We start from the raw sequence: 18023 nt of genomic DNA, 5'->3' as shown, positions 1-18023 counted from the left end.
ACAGATTGAGACAGGTTGGCAGTGAAGAGCCGAACAGGACGAAAATCTGTCCCTCGTTGGCTGTCAATCTCTCCCGCCTCGGACCCCTGGTAAGTGTTGGCTTGGGTATGCATTTATTGAATAATTTCACGTCTTTATGAATTTACTTCTTGTCATCGACTCTGCCGCGGTGTATCGCTGTAGTGTGTTGTCTGCGCTGCTTTTGCTCTTCTCTCCTGCAACTCCCCTCCTTTTTGTGTTGTTGTTTGTTTGTTTCAACAGAATCCTCTCTCTGTACGAGGTACGTGGACGCTGCCTACGGGCTCGCGTACCTGCATCCCCCCCCCTGCACTCTCCACAGCTGTACGCCGCTTAAATATCAATACACGCATATACTACTGTATGGGTTGATCAAGGAACGGTGAGGAGTGGCTAATCTCTCTTCTCGACACCTCGCTCATTGCTTCCGAGGCGCCGCGGTGAGAGTAGCTAAACCTCGACTAGAAGAAGAAAAAAAAGCAATCGGAGGACTACATCTCTAACAATGGCCAATACACACCTCGTCGCTGTGCATGCCACGTTCGAGTTCTTCACAGAACCCGCAGTGGTCTTGGTTGAGCTTTAGTGGAAGAAAGTTGCTGGCTTCTCATCGGGACGTGGACTGGGCATCGTCCATAAAAACAATTGCACGTTGTTTGCTTACCGCGTTTGATGAGGACGACGCGTTTTTCAATCAGTAAGACATCATAGAAGGGCTGAAGTACTTCTTAGGTGACTGCACAAAGTTGTGTTGTTCACCGCCCCTCCTCCTCCTCTTCCTTCGCACCGTGCAACAACTGTAACACGCTGGAGAAATAAAGTAGGTCTCCTCGACACGTGCATTGCACAGCTCGAAACTGGCGACCATAGAAAGGACCTGAACGCGGAACCTTCTGGTGTGTTTCTACTTGGTGGAGAAGAAACGACAAGTGAAGAGAAGCGCCGCTTGCACGGGAGTATGTTGAAGATGCTTTAAGAATTCCACACCTATGTCGCTTTCAACCAGCCTCCATTCGGGCTCAAGCACCCCAAAGACGACATGGTACATCCCCCTCAACGTCTCTTCGGCGGCACACAAGAAGCGAGCCAGCGACGTCGCGTCAGCTCAGCAATTCCGCTCCGCCGTGCGCATGCAGCGCGAACTGAGGCTGCCGCACTGCATGCGCACGCCCCACAGCAGTGACCGCCTGCCGACTCGCCGCAGCAATGGCTGCCGCCCTACGGGGGATGCCGCACCCGCATTCGTCGTGTACACGACACGAGGTGCACAGGAGGCGAGCGCGGCACCGAGCCCTCTCCTCGGATCGGCTTTCACCGTAGTGGAAGAGAGGAAGGGACGTCTCAGACGGCGGCTCACCCCTCTGGCCGCGACAAGTCAGTCGCTGGCTGGAAAAGAGCATCGTTACAAAGGTGTGGGGGATTTGGATGAACAGCCGCAGGAGCTCGTGCTCGACGAATGTGGAGGGGTGACGGAGCTGACAGCGTCCTTGTTGCAGGTGCTTCTTCCCCTGCACCTGCGGGCGCTCTTCAGCTTGCGAGCCAGAGGCGGCTCCGTGCATCAGTGACGAACGCGCACCCAACGGACTTGGCCGCTAGACCAGCGGTGACGCAGATGGTGGCAGACAGCATTGGCCTGCCATCCTTTGTATGGGTGCGAGGCGACTCGCCTCTAGCGATCACGTGAGCGTGTGGATCGACAGAACCCAACTGACGAGTGGTCCACACAGGCGGTGGGGACAACTCTGCAGGCGACTCGACGCGCCGGGAAAACGGTCGACAGCACCTTTTGAGCAGCAAACGAGACCGGCGTCTCCCATAGGCATGGGCTTGCTGGCGTGTTGTTGGACGGCAGCTTTGGAACGGGCTGTGTCGGAGAGCAGACGTGCACCAAACTGAGAGCTGATGCGACCAAGCAACTGCTGCGGGAAGGACTGGGGCGGCTCATGTGACGCCTTTGGCCTGCCGCCCGAGTCCTGGACGTGCCTGCTTGCACATTTTATGGTTTTCTTACGATGACGCGCCGCCTGATTTTCAAGCGGCCACGGGCCGTCGCCTCTTTGCGCCGTGAGCGGATTTGCTGCAGCGTGTGATCTCCATGCTTGTGCAATTCCGCTAGGATGGGGAGGGCGGCATGCGTTCCCCGACCTACGCGGCAGACAGTCGTCGCCGGTAGCGGTTGAGTGGCGTCAGGCGCAGGTGGTGGCAACAACGAAACGGAGCACTGCGTGCTTGACTGTGTTCGTGCGGCATTCGCGCCATTTACGGGGAGCGCGAAGACACGCACGCATCGACAGTACGGCGGGCCTTTCCGCCCTACGTAAGAGCTACACATGCGGTCATGCGATTCATGCTGAGATTCATGCAGTAATGCCCCCCCCCCCCACAGACACGCCTCGATACATTCTGTCGGCCGCTAGTTCTGCTGACGGCGTGGACTGTGACCCTGCATATTAAGTGACATGGGGAATGATGAGACGTGAGGAACACGGGAAGGGGGTGTGCGCTGCACTGTTGTAGAAGTCATCACAAAAATAAACAGCAATACCGTGAGAAGGGAACACTCCAAGTCAGCTTTCCCCATCGGGCAACGTTCAAGACATTTATGGTGCCGCCTAGAACAGGTTCGAAAATGGGATAGAACCCCCCCCCCCAACTAAGCGAATTGCCTTTTTCTCTTCATCCCGCCGCCCTCTCTCTCTCTCTGACCTTTCGTTACCGAGGGGCAAGCAACATCCACACAAGCACACGCCCACACCTCATTCGTCTTGTGCTTCTTCGCTTCACCCTACTCCTCCTCTCTTCCCCCATCTTCCTCGCTGATTGCAAGGCCGGGAAAGGTCGTTTCCTGTTAAAGACTGGGTGACACCTATACCTCTTTACGCCGATATTGGTGTGTCCTCTCCTCCTACCCCCCCCCTCCGTGTGCTCTTCCTCTGGTTTCTTTCGTACGCCCTCTTCTTCGTTCGGTTTTGTTTTTTTTGGGGGGTGCCTTGACGTTAGTATGCCACCAACCCCCGCTTCTTCTTCCCTACTCGCTTTCTTTCTTTGTTTCCCCGTTTAGTGTTGTTCGTGTCATTCACTCCGTTACTTCCGGTTTGCGAGTGTCGTTGTCGCGTATTCAAGTCCGTTGTCAAGGACAAGAAGGAACGGGACGCACAAACAAACATCAACACGACAACATTGTCTCCTCTTCCCCCTGATTTACTCTCGTGCAGCGATTTCATTAGTGTGGCTGCTCGTCGTTCTCCTTTACTGTTTCCTTACACGCACACACACGCGCATATATATATATATATATGTGTGTGTGTGTGTGTATGTATGTGTGTTTATTTCTTTTCCGGCACGACCCCGCCCCTCTTCTCTTTTCTCTTCTTCCCTGAATAACAATACCCCGGAGAACGCGCATCAACGCCCACGCAGGCGCACCGACACATCAGTTTAACCATTTTGCAAGAGAGGATTCTCCCAATCAAAAGCAAAAGTGTGGTCTCTCCCTCTTCTCATCCCTCTTCATCACTTCGTATCCTACGCCCCTTTTCGCGCCATCGCTGTGTCCGTTGAGTCTGTGTCTCTCTCTCTCGCTGCCCTCGCTATCCGCACATTTATCTTGGTATGCGTGCTTGCCTCTTTCCCTCCCCCTACCCTCTCAGTTTTTGGTGAGTTGCCTTCGCCTTCTCTCTCCGTTTCCGAGTGTGTTTTTTGTTTTTCATCTTTGTCTTCCTCTTTTATTTGCTATACACACGAGTTTATCGTGGAACCGTCGCTTTGGGTGCGCCTTCTCGCTCTACCGAAACATGTTGGGGAACGCCCTCTCTTGCTTTGCGGCACAGCTCGACTTGTCGCGCTTAACGGGAACAGTGCCTCCCGATGTCGACTACGCGGAGCTGTACTCGATGATTCAGCAGAGGTTACAAAGCGTCCCTGGGACGACGCCCGATGTGTTTCAACTCCTCGAGAAAAAGCAGATTCATCTTCCTGTGCCCGACGATCCAGCCTATGCCATTGCATCCATGTCGGAGCCCATCACTGTGTTTCTCTTCGACATTGAGGGTACGACTACGCCACTGCCTTTTGTGCGGCAAACGATGATCCCTCTTGCCGATGCCCGTGTTGAGACCTACATGACCACGCACTTCCCTGCTAACCCGGCGTTTGTGGACCTCCTCACAGCAGCGGCCCACCCGCAGTCTTCGCCAGTGGCAAAGAGACAAACGACCGGCTGGAAGGCCTTTTCGGATGCTCTTTCGGCGAGTGAGGCACGCGACTGGAAGGATGCAGCTGCGAATGAGGTGACGCGTCATGAATTCTGCGCCCTTTTTCACGACGAGGTGAAGAAGGGCTCATCGCATCCTACCATAAAGGCTGTCCAGGCCGCCATCTGGGCGGAGGTGTTTGCAGAGGGAAAGTTGCAGTCACAGGTGTTTCCCGATGTGAATGCGTTCTTTCGCTACGCCGGAGGACCAGCCATGGCGGAGAAGACGCGCATCGCACTCTACAGCACGGGAAGCATCGCAGCCCAGAAGCTCCTCATGGGTCACACCCCATATGGCGATTTAAACCCGTTCATTACGGCGTATTTTGACCCTATACTTGTCGGCACAAAGCTGATGCCGAAGAGCTACATGAAAATCCGAATCCTCCTGGCGGAGCAGCTGGATCTGTCGCCGGAGGACATGCGCATCGTCTTTGTGACTGATAACACCAGCGAGGCCTCTGCGGCCGAAACTTCTGGAGCAATCCAAAGCTCCATCCTGTGTGTGCGTCCGCTAAACGACTGGATCACATTTGACACGATGGCGTCGATTAACGTGCCGTACGTCATGTCGTTTACGCAACTGATGCAGCGCGAGTGTGTGGTGGACATGGTGAAGTTGGTTAGGGACACAAGGGAGTGTTTGATGAAACAAGGCGCCTCTTGATGATTCGGGGCAAAGAAGGCAATACAAGCGGAATAGAGGTTTTTTTTATCGGAAGAGGAAAGAAACGGCGCGTTGAGGAGTGAGAGGAGAGTGACGCACGTCGCCAGCCACTTCTTGTGTAAGATTGTACGGCACCTGCGCCTTTCATTGTCTCTTGCTAGGACATGCGTCTCCCAGCACTTTCACCCACGTCTTGCACCGCAGCTGCGTAGGACCCACTAACGTGAGTGGTGGTTGGCGGAGAAGGTAGTCTTCATAGATATGTTTCTTACACAGGTTGGCATACGCACAGAAACTCATCAAACACAAGCAACGAAGGTACTTGTGCTTCTGACTTTAGCCCCCACCTCGTCTTCTACCTCACAAGCAGTCCCTGGTCACTCATTCTGCGAGGGATCACAACGTGAAAAGGGAGAGGGCAGAGTATCATGAAGGAAATAGAGGAAAGGGAAGAGGGGGTAGCCACTGTTCAAGATGATCACTACACGATCAAGTGTAGGAGATGAAAAACGTCGTCTACCTTTGGCTGACTCGGTGCGCAGCCACAGGCTTTGTTAGCTTGTCTCACGGTATTCCACCTATAGGTTTCTTTTCCTCATTTCTGCCTGCCCTTGTGCATATGTGAGTGCGCGTTGTTGTCTTCTGGGCGTGTTCTTTTCCTCTTATACGCTTGACGGCTATGTTCCTGTGAGCTTCACGGTGCCGTCCATTGTGACTGTTCGCACCTCTGTTTCTTTAGTTTTCCTATCGTGCGTTTTGTTTTCTCTCGGTGTGTGTGTGTGTGTGTGTGTGTGTGTGTGTGTGTGTGTGTGTGTGATTACCCCACTCTTATAATCACCGTGGTACCAGCGTCCAGCACTCACTCTCTGGGAAAGCACCCAATCTGCTGTCGGACCCCTGCTTTGCCGTCAGACTGTTGGTGTGTCCAAACGGGGTTGCGCTGGCGCTCCACTACAGAGGGTCGCAGTCACGCCGACAATCGCACATGTCCACTATGCGTCGGGTCGCCAGTTCATCAAATCCCACTGCACCCGCTCGAAGGGGAAGCTGTGCGGGTTCAGGCGAGGGTGGGGTGCAGCAGGATCCCTACCGATCCGCCCCATAGTGCATCGGCGCGAAACGTGCGGCATCTCCCACATCTGCCGGGGTGTGCCGATGAGGCGCGGATGTCGCAGCCATGACGAGCACAACTCGAGCTACGCCACCGAGAGTCCTCCAGGCCCCCATGGGGAGCGTCTCCCCGCGATACCGCTGGTTGAAGCGACTCGGGGGGAGTCATGGCGTACAGACAGGGTGCAGGGTCTCCGAGGGACTTGACCTGCAGCTGGCCCACCACCACCTCCTCCTTGAGCTCCTCCGACATGCACCTGCACCACACCTGACCACCCGCACGGTGGACGCCGCCGCCCACGAACAGGACCCTGGACGCGGCTTCCTTTCCTCATCCTCGCTCGCCCCTGGACCTGGGCACGCCGTCTACTCAGTCCGTCTGGCGGCGCTCGCGCAGCACCTATGCGAAGAGGGGACGAGGAAGGGCCAAAAGAGCCCCCTAGGCGCCTGGCACGATTCGACGGCAAGGGGAGGGCTCGTGCGAGACGGCCAGGGATGCGCCACAGTACCACGGAGGTAGGTGAGGGGCTGCCGTGTGCCTGTGGACTGACTCGTGATGGAAGGACACGCTTGGACGAAGACACCGACGCCTGTGCTTCCTCCTCCTCCTCTCTTTTTTTTTCTTCTGATCGCCGGTGACTCTCACGACGTCTTTTACGCTTCTCAGTGCCGCTGGATTTCCTGCTGTTTTACATGACAAGCCACCATAGACTATCAGTTTCTGGATTAACCGCAGGCTGGGGAGGGGAGGCAAAGGGGTTAAAAAACTCCACAGGGACATTCAATGAAGCAGTATAAGATGGGCACCAGCGTCCTCAGCGATGTAATGGCCACTACATGTGTGCCTTTCTCATCTTTGCAACTGTGTTGAGCTCTTTTTGCCTCGCCTTCTACAGTCCCTCTGTGAAGCAACCCAGTTTTTAAGGGACTCATTTTAGCTTCTATAGGCTGTGCCCGATTAGCCCGCGACGCCTCCCTCTCCATATGTCTGCTTTAGGCGCAATTCTTATTTCTTGCTGTTGCTCCTCTCTTCTGTGCGATTTCATCTTACTCTTTCCTCTTCATACGTACCGCCCCCTCGCTCTCTCCCTCCCCACGTATCACCAGCCATGTCCGAAATCGCCGCACAGACGTTTTATTCAATCTCATTTTACAAAGGATATCTCCCATTGAAGGAGGCGCAACAGGCGCAGTCCTACGTCGTACTTGCCCTCACTGCAGAGGACTCGACACTGCTCTACGACGATGATGCGTTTGCCACTTGCTCGATAGGGAGTGCGCAGGTGGCTGCCAAGGCACCGTCTCTGGCGCCAGAAGGCACCGTTACACCCGAGAACATTGAGTTGGGTCACCACACTTCTCTGTTGAGTTCAGGGACTGTACCGTCACCATCACCGCCATTCATCTCGCCGATGACGTACAGTCCCTACCCCCCAAACGAGAACTGCCGCGCGTCGCCGCCCATGCTCAGCGGTAGCATTAGCTTTTCAGGCATCCACAATGAAGCGAGCGGGACAGCCGGCCACGGCTGTGGCGTGTCGTTTTACCTCTTCCATAAGCGCGACGTACAACCACCGCCGATCCGGTACTATGTTTCCCCCAAGAAGGTGCATCGCTGTTTCCTTGGGTGCGAGAGATCAGGCTGCTCGTGCAACCGAATCCACTTCAGGCCCGGCGTGTGGCGCATGCGTCTGGAAACATTGCCGAGGCTACCGCTGACAGTCGCACGCGCCGGGCAGAACGTCCGTGTAGCGCAGAACCATATACAGCCAACAGCCGGATACTTTTTCTCTCTAGGACTTAAGGCGGCCAAGGTGCTGCCTGCTGTGGTGCCGACAATGTGCCGCTTCAACAAAGCATGCCGCAACGGGATCAGCTGCCTGTATATACACACCGACCAGACGGTGACACCAAAGCAGGCGGTGACACCAAAGCAGACGCAGACGTCAGGGATTAGCCTATGTGAGTGGAGTCGGCACGTGATGGATGTCGCTCTGTCACAGAAGGAGGCGGGACGATTCTTTGAGTTCCTCGACGAGCAAGGTGTGCATACCGTAGGTGACATGCAGGTACTGGGCAACGTCGCCTTCGATTCACTGGCCGCCAGAGTCCCGCCACAGTGGGCCGAAGCTTTTTTGACGCTCTCGGTGCTGCGTGACTTGGACACGAAGATGCCGCTGCAGAGTGCGCTGATGGCGTTCCCGCGCATCGAGGTGCCTGTGGAACTCCCGGTGTATTTGAATACGGTCGGTGACCTCCTCAACTTGACCGCGTCTGACTTTGTGCAGCTCCCGGTTGCCCCCTTTGTGATGGATGTGTGCTCACTGATTCGCGCCCGCTACGGCACCGACGAGGCCTTTAACATCATCGACCTGAAGAAGGAACATCCAAACAGTTTCTTCAGCAATGCAACGCGCATGATTCAGCACTTCTGCCGCACGCGTGCGCACTGCAGCTGGCGCAAGCACGATCCGACACGCCCGGTGGTCACATCGGTGCTCACCTTTGTAGACGTTAACAGGTGCCACTGTCACCGCAACGGCGACAACCCATACAACACCCACGAAGAGCATATTGAGGCATCTTTTCCGTCGGACATTGAAGCGATGGGCACGCCGAGCGGCGCGTGGTGCCAGTGTATGCGGCGAGGCGTAATAGCGGTGAATTACGAGCTGAGTACGCCGAGCGGGTCGCGCTGCTCCGAGCAGAATGCGATGGGAAAGCTCGCCTCGCTCGGTGTACCCACTTGGGGCGTGCGCGAGGTATTTGTGCATGGCATGGCCTCCAAGAAGGAGGCGAACCCGCTCTTCCCATGCGGCGTATGCGAGAACATGCTGCAGAGAGTTACAAAGGATGTTCTCGCCCACTACGGTGGCGACATCACACTGTACATGTTTGACGCGACGACCCCGCGCAAAATTGTGTTTCTGCCAATCCCCGAAATCTCCAACCGTGACAGTGCGAACTTCAAAAAATTTGTTGCTGAGGACCTACGCGACAGTTAGCAGCGTCGAGTAGTATGTCAGGAGAGAATCATCCAAGGGGATGAAGGAAAGCGACCGTTCTGCTGTATTTCTTTCGAGGAACAGTGAATGGAACGTACAGCGCTTGCACCTTTCCTTTGGCTTTCCTCCTCCTTTCTCGTGCGGCTCTCGCCACGTTCGCTAGTGCTGTTATCGTGTCGGTGTTTCAGGAAACAAACTCACGGGTGGGCTAACGTATATATTCGCTCTGCGGTTGGGCTACATTCAGTTATTTTTTTCCCCCTTTTCGTAATGAAAACAGTGCAACAGGAGCGTGCTTGATGTTGCCTCAGTCGTTTGCGAGGAGCGTGTCAAGGTGCGTCAGTCTCCACAGCTTGCGCTTGCCGAGAAAGGGGGCGTAGCATGCCTTGGTAGCATCTCTCTTTTGCATGTGCGATTGGTGCGTCCTGTGCAGTGTGACGCGTACACACACACACACACACACGGAGAAGACATCACTGCATATCGCATTCTTTCCCAACTCGATCACCCTCGATTGTGAGCGACTGTCACCCGCTGCCACTGCTAACGACACATGCCTTTCTTTTTTTGCCCGCTTCCCTCGTTGAGCTTCTTGGCTCGCTCTTCACCACCTTATTTTCACAGACTGTCGATCTCCTCCCTCCTACTTAGATTGACGCACACACATACGCACACCGATATATTCATACACAAGAGCAGCCAGGACTCCTGCGAACGTGTCGGCCTTCGAAACTCCCTCGCAGAGACACAACCACAGAGCCAAGAAGCGGCGAGACTCCCCTCTACACCACCTCTTACCCACCCCCTTCTCTCGCACCTCACTCGGTACAATTCTGTTGCGAACTCATCCCTCTACAGATCTCACCCGATTTTCTTGGAGAAGATCAAGTATACGAGCGACACTCAAAATTCACCTTCATCATGTCTGTCTTATCCGAGCGACTCGTAACACAGCTGCTTCGCATTCGTAACCGCGAACTAGAGCTAGAGACGAAGCAGCAGGAGCTGGACAGCAAGCTGAAGCAAGAAGAAGATCTCCGTCGAGAGCTCGAGGTCGAGCAGGAGAAGCTGGCGAAATTGAGGAGTGTGCAAGAGACTCTCGAGAAGCTAAACGACGGGTCCGAGGCGAAATATAAAGCCGTGAAAGAGGACGACGAGCTTCAGCGAAAGCAGATCTCAGAGGAGCTGAAGCGACGTATAGCTGAGGTGGATGAGATATCGAGAGAGTTGATACAACGTGAGCAGGACGCGATGGCGCGAAAGGAGCTGCTTATGAAGCAGCAGGAGATCTACGAGGAGCACTCGGGCTCTGGCAAAGAGAAATTCGAAGCGTTGCTGGCGAAGCGCGAGGGCGAGGTGGAGGCGCTCACGAAAAAGAAGATGGATAACATCTGCCGTACCTCCGAGCTTCAGAAGCAGCTAGAAACAGAAACAGAGCAGCTGATCGCCGCCAAGCAGGTGCAGGATGACCTCAAAGCCAAGGTGGAAGAGTTCCTCGCTCGCTTCTCTGTTCTTCAAACGCAGCTGAAGGATGCGAAAAAGGTGTACGAGTCTGCTTCAACAGATAAGGACCGTACCACGCGCGTCCTCAAGGCACTGGAGAGCGATCTCGCAATGGCCCGGCGTCGCGCTACGACGAGTCGAGGCGAGCGAGACAAGGAATTCGCCAAGGTCACTGCTCTGAGGGAGAAGATGGGCGCGTTACGGAACCAAATCACCACCATTGAGAGTGTCACAAAGATGCTTTCCACACCTATAGAGGACAGTGCTGTGGCTGGGCCTGCAGAGCCGCGAAAGTGACGTGAAAGCTCCTCTGCTTTCTGTTGGAGAGGAGTACAAATGGGGCCAGGAGGAATATGTGTGATGCATTTACCTGCTGGCCATCGTCAACAAGTGATAATCTCGAGTATTTGACTTCTGCAGCGAGCGGCGCCTCTCCCTCCTGGGCCGCACTCGACTTTTTCCCCCGCTCCTCTTGCACCGACGCTGCGACTGTTTTCCCTGTTTCCTCAACACACCAGAAGAGCTGCTCCTCGTGGAGGTCTTTTCCCTCGCTCTCCCTCTGCGCATTCCGCCTCTTCATGAGCTTCTAGAGTCGTGCTGTCGACTCGTGACGGAGCACTGCAACGAGTCCCTTCACCATGACGTGATCCCCAAGCAGCCACGCGGACTCCACTGCAAGAAACGCAGACGAGTGCAGCAACTCAGAGGTAGTCATGTGAAGACAGCTGGTATGCGACGCCTCACACCTTGTTTTTTCTCGTCTCCTCAAAGCGTATGACTGCTGCTCCTAGCGGTAGGGGCTCTCCTGTTTGACACATGTGTCTTTGCCTATGTTGATTTTCTGTCTTTGTAGGGTTTTTGAGCACCTCCGTCTGGGTACAGGGGAAGTCAATCTACGACGCTGCCCATGCCTGGGGAGGTGAAGGACACGTCCTTGACCCTCACTACCGTCAAACCTGCTTTACTGTCTTTTCCTTTATCTTGACGCACACATTCAGCGTGTTGCCACATCCGGGTAAAATAGCTCGCTATTTCTCTCTTTCTCTCTGCCTTGTGTGTGCTGCGGGTGTTTTTTTTTTTTTCGTTCTCAGTAATACTCATTACCATCTCTATCGTAGTAGCATCTCTTCAGCTTCTCCGCGCAACGCTTTATTCGTGTTGTTGAAGCGGCCGTTTGTCTACCTCGCTGTTGAGGAAGGGCACAGGAGGGTGGGGGACGTGGGAAACGGAGAGAGAAATGAGGCGTGACGTTTGAAGAAAATGTACAGCGACAGTGATATCGACGGCTATGTCTCAGAGGTGTTTAGCGAAAGCAGCGACCTGCTCACCAATTCGGAGCAGGCGAGCCTCCTACTGGAGAAACACGAGCAAGCGATTAGCACCTTGGTTAGTGGCTACGCCTGCGTCTTCGAAGCCAGTGACGGCTTCTTTCGCACACAGTTCGGAAGCCACTTCCTCTCCCCGGATGCTGAAGACCAAGCCATGGCGGCTGTCTGCTCCTGCCGACTGAGTGCTACCGATGTGGCGGAGTTGCTCCACGTACCTGCAGAGGAACAAATCGCCGACAACCTTCGAAACAACGGTGACGCCTCTCCGTCATGTGCAGCGATGCCAAGCGACCATTCCTTAACGGCGACCAACTTGCAGATGTCAGAATCCCTTGAAGCCTGGGTCGAGGAGGGCAAATCGTCTCCTGCCTCGCGTTTTCTGTGTGCTAACCGCGAGTCGTGTATTCTAATTCCGGTCGACAAGGCACTAAATCGCGCTATGCTGTGCTCCGCTCACCAGGAGTTGTTCGTCGGGACGAAGGGTGTGGGTGGTGAGGGGCTCGATATCGTTCCCGGGTACGACCATAGTGAGGCTATTGGGTGGGCGCTGCCGCTCTCCACCGATCCTGCCGTGCTTGACGTTCTGAAAAGTTTACACCCCGGCTGGCGTGGTGCAACGCCGTCCGACGTGAGGTTTTGGACGAAGAGTCAGAGTAAAACTGGGTCCACATGTATCGCCAATAAGGTCCAACCAAAGCCCTCGCGACGAACGTGGACGCGCGGCGCAGCAATGCTCATGCTCAGCAAGGAGCGTCTCCTCGCCCGCATTGCTGCAGCTGGTGACTGGTCAAACATTACTTTTGTTGCTGTGGATACTGAGGCGTACGCTGTGATGGAGCATAGCGTGCCACTTCCGGCCGAGTACGCGTTTCTGCCCATTCACAGCACACACGCATCGACTAGCTCCGCTGTCCTGTCGCCGCTTCACTTCTTTTGCCACCCTGGTAATGTCGAGGCGGAGAATGAGGAAAACGTCCTGTACAACTGCCTTAACACACACCTAATTCCGTACCACAGCGCCACATTTCTTACGGACAACTTCTACGACAAGGCTGTCCTGGTGGATCGCCAGTTCGTGCGCAATCCCAGTGTGATTCTCATCAGCAAAGGTGCCCCTTCGAGTCCGACGCTGATGGACATGCAGGCTTTGCGGTGGCTTTACGCAGCCGCTGCGTTGCAGTGGCACAACGGCCACACTTTTACCGCGCTCGAAGAGAAAGGGGCGCTGGAGGTAGGGAACTGGATACCGAGTGCAGAGGACATCTACTGCTTTGATATAAGCGTACTGGAGGCTGTCGCTCTCGAACGCGGCGGCATTGCAGATTCACAGGGAACCCCTTCCCTTACCCACCGGCCCAACAGAGGCGCTCGAAGAGAAGAGAATGGGTACTGCTGGTATCACTCAGTGGTGAACGAGTGTGACCTAATTGAAGGTGACGTGCACTGTGCCATGCACGATGCCTACACACTTGCTGGGCGCATTAAAGCAGTTCTGCCTGCATGATGTTCCTCACAGCTCGCTGAGCTGCGTAGGTTATGTTCACGTTTCTTTGCATAAGTTGCCCTTCACTGACATGTGTTCTGCACAGCGTGCTCTCACATTAAGGGAGATGAGCGAGTAAGTGATGGACGCTTGTAGTTGTGTGCCTGTAGGGGAAAGTGAGGGGATGGCGTAGGCCTCTTCCCGGACCCTCCTCTCTGCTAGGGGACCTGGAAAGCGTCACGCTAATGTTCTTCCTTTCGTCCTGCTGCTGATGCATACGTGAGCTTCCGCATGCAAAAGAAACAGAGAGAGAGAAGAACAGCATGAGCCACTTGCCGTATGCGCGTACATTGACTGATCTGCACACAAGCACACCCACCCACCCACACACACACACACACACACACGCATAGGTTGTCGCCTGTGGACTGTCCTTCCACTACCTGTGGTGGCACACTTACTGATTTCGAAAGCAGGTGCAGCCAATGTGCTACTCTCAAGGAAAAGGCGAAGCAACTCTTTGCTGTGTCTCTGAATGGCAGAAAGTGTTGTTGTTGTTTTCTTTCCTTTCACTGGATGACTGGTGAGCGAATGATCGCTTTGGTTTCAGTTGAACGCCTCTCGCCTTCTCTCTCTCCCTTTGCGCTTGCACTCCGTGTGGTATTTCCAGCTCTCTCTCTATCGACCTTCTCTCTCCTTTGCTGACCGTGCTTGTTTTGCCTTTATTTTGCCGCACTTTGGCTTGAAAGCTCCCACCCCCATAGCTCTCACCTCGGTGTAGTACTCAAGGAGAAAGAGAGAGAGAGAGTGAGACGAAGTGTCCCCGCCAGCGCCGACCTCGTTTCTGACCTTCAGCTCTATTCACTATACCATCATCTTGTCCGTTGTAGTCGTGCTCTACTTGTGCCCGTGCTCATCTCTATATATACTCCTCATAGAATCTTTTATTTTTTTTCTGTTGCCTCGCCTGTGTGCCTCCTGAGGCCTCTCTACTCCTTTATCTTTTAGACGTACCATCCCCTCTGTCGCCATCAAATGTTCCGCGCAGTGCGTCTTCTCCGCGGCGTTAGCCCCTTTTCCGTCTTCCTGATGGACCAGAAGAACAACCCGTCACTGCAAGGCGTGTCGATTGCAAAGCGCGGCAAGATACTGTCCAAGATGTACAAGGAGCTTTCGCTACGGCAGCGCCGTGATTTGCAGAAGAGGGCGCAGGTGCACCCAAACCTGCGCAAGGCGAAGCACCATAGGCCGCCGCGCAAGACGGAATTTGCGGAGTTTGTGCGGAAGAACTACAACGTGGTGAAGGGCCTCAACTACCGCAAGCGGTTCTCTGCCTTGTCTCAGTTGTACGAGCTCCACAAGCCGATCGAAGTGCAGGTGGCGAAGGCGCTTAAGGACAGGAATGCCAAGAAGGTGACCTCGGCCAAGGCGGCAGTGAAAAAGGCCGCCGCCAAGTCAAAGGCGGCCAAGGTACCCAGGGCCAAGAAGGCCGCCCCCAAGAAGGCCGCCACCAAGAAGGCTTCCAGAAAGAAGTAGGGAAATAGCTCTTGTGGTCATGCGTTCTGCGCAGTGCCCACTGTGAAGAAAAATCTGACCCAGCGGGATGGCTTAAGCCTCATCCACACATTCCCTTTCTGATCCGGGTCGTTCCAAGTGCTCTTTCACCCCCGCCCCTCAACCCTTCCTCCTCCAGACTCGACCACAGGGAGTTCGCTCTCCTGCAGCATACGCGCAAAGCAACACATACAGGCCTTGCCCTCTCTCGATCCGTTTGTACGTGTGTGTGTGTGTGTTTCGGGGGTTTCCTCTTTTTTTCCTTATTATTTTTTTTTTTTGCTCTTATCGCGTGTCGTTACGTCTTCCTTTTTCATGCTTCTTCGACTTCTTCCGTACGCGTGTATTTGTACGTAGATGATGACGACTACGACGACGACCACCCCTTTTCTTTCTTGCAGGGACAACGAGCAACAGCCTATGCAGCCCTTTTGCCGCGCAAAGTGGAGAGAACTCATACACATGCTGAGTATTGCAGCTAGACAAAGTAATGGATGATGAAGAGGGATGCTATTACGGTGTGCGTCACTTTGTGTACGTGTGTTTCATGCGGAGAAAGAGATCTTAGTTTTCTGAGGCAAGAACGTAATAAGGGAAGAGGCATCTACTGAGCTGGTACACGAAAGCTAACGAGATGCGAGAACGAAAAGAGAAGCGCATAGGGGCGCAGGAGATTACTAGAGTCTACAAGAACGCACGAGCGGTGGGACCGGTGGCTGAAGGGCGGCACTCATACACAAGCACACTTCTTGGCCCATCGTGGGTCATCATCACTGAGATCATTTCAGAGGTGTGTACCTGCTCGAGTGAATTCGTCTGGGGAAGGCCCCACCTAAGCGTACAGGCCTTCCATAATGAGCTTTACCCCAACACACGCGTTTGTGTCTCTAGGTATATCTCTTGCCTTCTTTCTCCCAAGCCATAGAGTACTCACTCTCTACCTTTTATACTTTCTCTGCGTCTTCGTGGGTATGAATGTATGTGTACAGCAGCCTTCTTCGCCTTTGTCCTCTTTCCTCCCCGACGCTATCGTCTGCGCGGGAGCACCTACAGCCCCCTCCTCTTCTACCTCGTCTTTCTCTCTCGCACATCGGTGTCGCCGTGGCGCGCGACAACGTCCCCCACCTCTCTGTCGACCTTCTTCAGGTATAGATTTTTTTATGAATTTCCTCGCGTGGGTGAGCCCACGCATAGAGTGCCTCGAGTGTTAGATTGAAGCATCCGCTCCTCTGTGCGCTGAGTTTGTTTTGGGGTTTTGCTGTTTTCCGCCGAGAGAGAGAGAGAGGGTGTCTGTGTGTATAGATATACGTTTCGTATGCAAAATGGCAAGGAGAGAGTTGTAGCGACCATCATGGAGGAAGTAGTGCGAAATCCGACTTGAAATGGATGCACCCAAACCTCTCATGGTTTTTCCATTGCTGGAGCGGCCTCTGCACCCACCCCCAAACCTGTCGCAACGACAAGAGGGCCACACGACTACAGAAATGGTTACGCTGGCAGTTGTTGAGTGAGCCGCCATTCCGCTTCTCCGGACACCCTAATGTCGTCCTGACCAGTAGAATTGGGCGCAGGATGCTGCTTCGCATTCCTCACACACGATGATTCCGCTCCTGGCTTCTGTTGACGCTTGCCTGTGCATTGCCGCCCTTCTCTATGACTTCCTACTAACTCACTATGGATACGACCCTACCGTCTCTTCCTTTTTTTTCTCTCTCTCTCTCTCTCCTGCACGCACATGTGCTGCTCACCGCGTCAACTAAAGTATTCGGTCCACACACCGACACACGCGCGACACACAATTTTGCTAGGCAATCGGACTTTCACGATGGACTACATCTCCTCCCCCCCCCTCCTAGCCAGTATAGCTACACGTACACATGCCAACACACCCATCCTCTTTCAAACGAGTGACAACAAAGATGAGCAGCGACTTTTTAGTTGTCAGTCTGCACGAGGGACAGATTGAGACAGGTTGGCAGTGAAGAGCCGAACAGGACGAAAATCTGTCCCTCGTTGGCTGTCAATCTCTCCCGCCTCGGACCCCTGGTAAGTGTTGGCTTGGGTATGCATTTATTGAATAATTTCACGTCTTTATGAATTTACTTCTTGTCATCGACTCTGCCGCGGTGTATCGCTGTAGTGTGTTGTCTGCGCTGCTTTTGCTCTTCTCTCCTGCAACTCCCCTCCTTTTTGTGTTGTTGTTTGTTTGTTTCAACAGAATCCTCTCTCTGTACGAGGTACGTGGACGCTGCCTACGGGCTCGCGTACCTGCATCCCCCCCCCTGCACTCTCCACAGCTGTACGCCGCTTAAATATCAATACACGCATATACTACTGTAAGGGTTGATCAAGGAACGGTGAGGAGTGGCTAATCTCTCTTCTCGACACCTCGCTCATTGCTTCCGAGGCGCCGCGGTGAGAGTAGCTAAACCTCGACTAGAAGACGAAAAAAAAGCAATCGGAGGACTACATCTCCAACAATGGCCAATACACACCTCGTCGCTGTGCATGCCACGTTCGAGTTCTTCACGGAACCCGCAGTGGTCTTGGTTGAGCTTTAGTGGAAGAAAGTTGCTGGCTTCTCATCGGGACGTGGACTGGGCATCGTCCATAAAAACAATTCCACGATGTTTGCTTACCGCGTTTGATGAGGACGACGCGTTTTTCAATCAGTAAGACATCATAGAAGGGCTGAAGTACTTCTTAGGTGACTGCACAAAGTTGTGTTGTTCACCGGCCCTCCTCCTCCTCCTCCTTCGCACCGTGCAACAACTGTAACACGCTGGAGAAATAAAGTAGGTCTCCTCGACACGTGCATTGCACAGCTCGAAACTGGCGACCATAGAAAGGACCTGAACGTGGAACCTTCTGGTGTGTTTCTACTTGGTGGAGAAGAAACGACAAGTGAAGAGAAGCGCCGCTTGCACGGGAGTATGTTGAAGATGCTTTAAGAATTCCACACCTATGTCGCTTTCAACCAGCCTCCATTCGGGCTCAAGCACCCCAAAGACGACATGGTACATCCCCCTCAACGTCTCTTCGGCGGCACACAAGAAGCGAGCCAGCGACGTCGCGTCAGCTCAGCAATTCGCTCCGCCGTGCG

The 18023-nt window shown here is 54.2% G+C and overlaps 5 protein-coding genes across 5 annotated transcripts; all 5 read left to right on the top strand.

Annotated features, from left to right (window-relative positions):
• Positions 1 to 3812: 3812 nt before the first annotated feature.
• Positions 3813 to 4937, top strand: LBRM_35_6250 (conserved hypothetical protein; the record flags this gene model as incomplete). Its single annotated transcript, XM_001569188.2, has 1 exon — positions 3813 to 4937. The coding sequence occupies one exon, from the start codon at positions 3813 to 3815 to the stop codon at positions 4935 to 4937; it is 1125 nt and encodes a 374-aa protein (XP_001569238.1).
• A 2219-nt stretch (positions 4938 to 7156) lies between these two features.
• Positions 7157 to 9052, top strand: LBRM_35_6240 (conserved hypothetical protein; the record flags this gene model as incomplete). Its single annotated transcript, XM_001569187.1, has 1 exon — positions 7157 to 9052. The coding sequence occupies one exon, from the start codon at positions 7157 to 7159 to the stop codon at positions 9050 to 9052; it is 1896 nt and encodes a 631-aa protein (XP_001569237.1).
• A 921-nt stretch (positions 9053 to 9973) lies between these two features.
• Positions 9974 to 10852, top strand: LBRM_35_6230 (conserved hypothetical protein; the record flags this gene model as incomplete). The annotated part of the gene is made up of 1 exon (XM_001569186.1): positions 9974 to 10852. One exon carries the CDS (start codon positions 9974 to 9976, stop codon positions 10850 to 10852), a length of 879 nt encoding a protein of 292 aa, XP_001569236.1.
• Positions 10853 to 11815: 963 nt separating this feature from the next.
• Positions 11816 to 13387, top strand: LBRM_35_6220 (hypothetical protein; the record flags this gene model as incomplete). Its single annotated transcript, XM_001569185.2, has 1 exon — positions 11816 to 13387. The coding sequence occupies one exon, from the start codon at positions 11816 to 11818 to the stop codon at positions 13385 to 13387; it is 1572 nt and encodes a 523-aa protein (XP_001569235.1).
• A 1014-nt stretch (positions 13388 to 14401) lies between these two features.
• LBRM_35_6210 (putative kinetoplast DNA-associated protein) lies at positions 14402 to 14902 on the top strand (the record flags this gene model as incomplete). Its single annotated transcript, XM_001569184.1, has 1 exon — positions 14402 to 14902. One exon carries the CDS (start codon positions 14402 to 14404, stop codon positions 14900 to 14902), a length of 501 nt encoding a protein of 166 aa, XP_001569234.1.
• Positions 14903 to 18023: the final 3121 nt, after the last annotated feature.

This window comes from Leishmania braziliensis, chromosome 36, assembly GCF_000002845.2.
Source record: "Leishmania braziliensis MHOM/BR/75/M2904 complete genome, chromosome 36".
Taxonomy (NCBI): domain Eukaryota; phylum Euglenozoa; class Kinetoplastea; order Trypanosomatida; family Trypanosomatidae; genus Leishmania; species Leishmania braziliensis.
The sequence above is the reverse complement of the archived record's forward strand: the minus strand, read 5'-3'. Positions and strand labels throughout refer to the sequence as shown.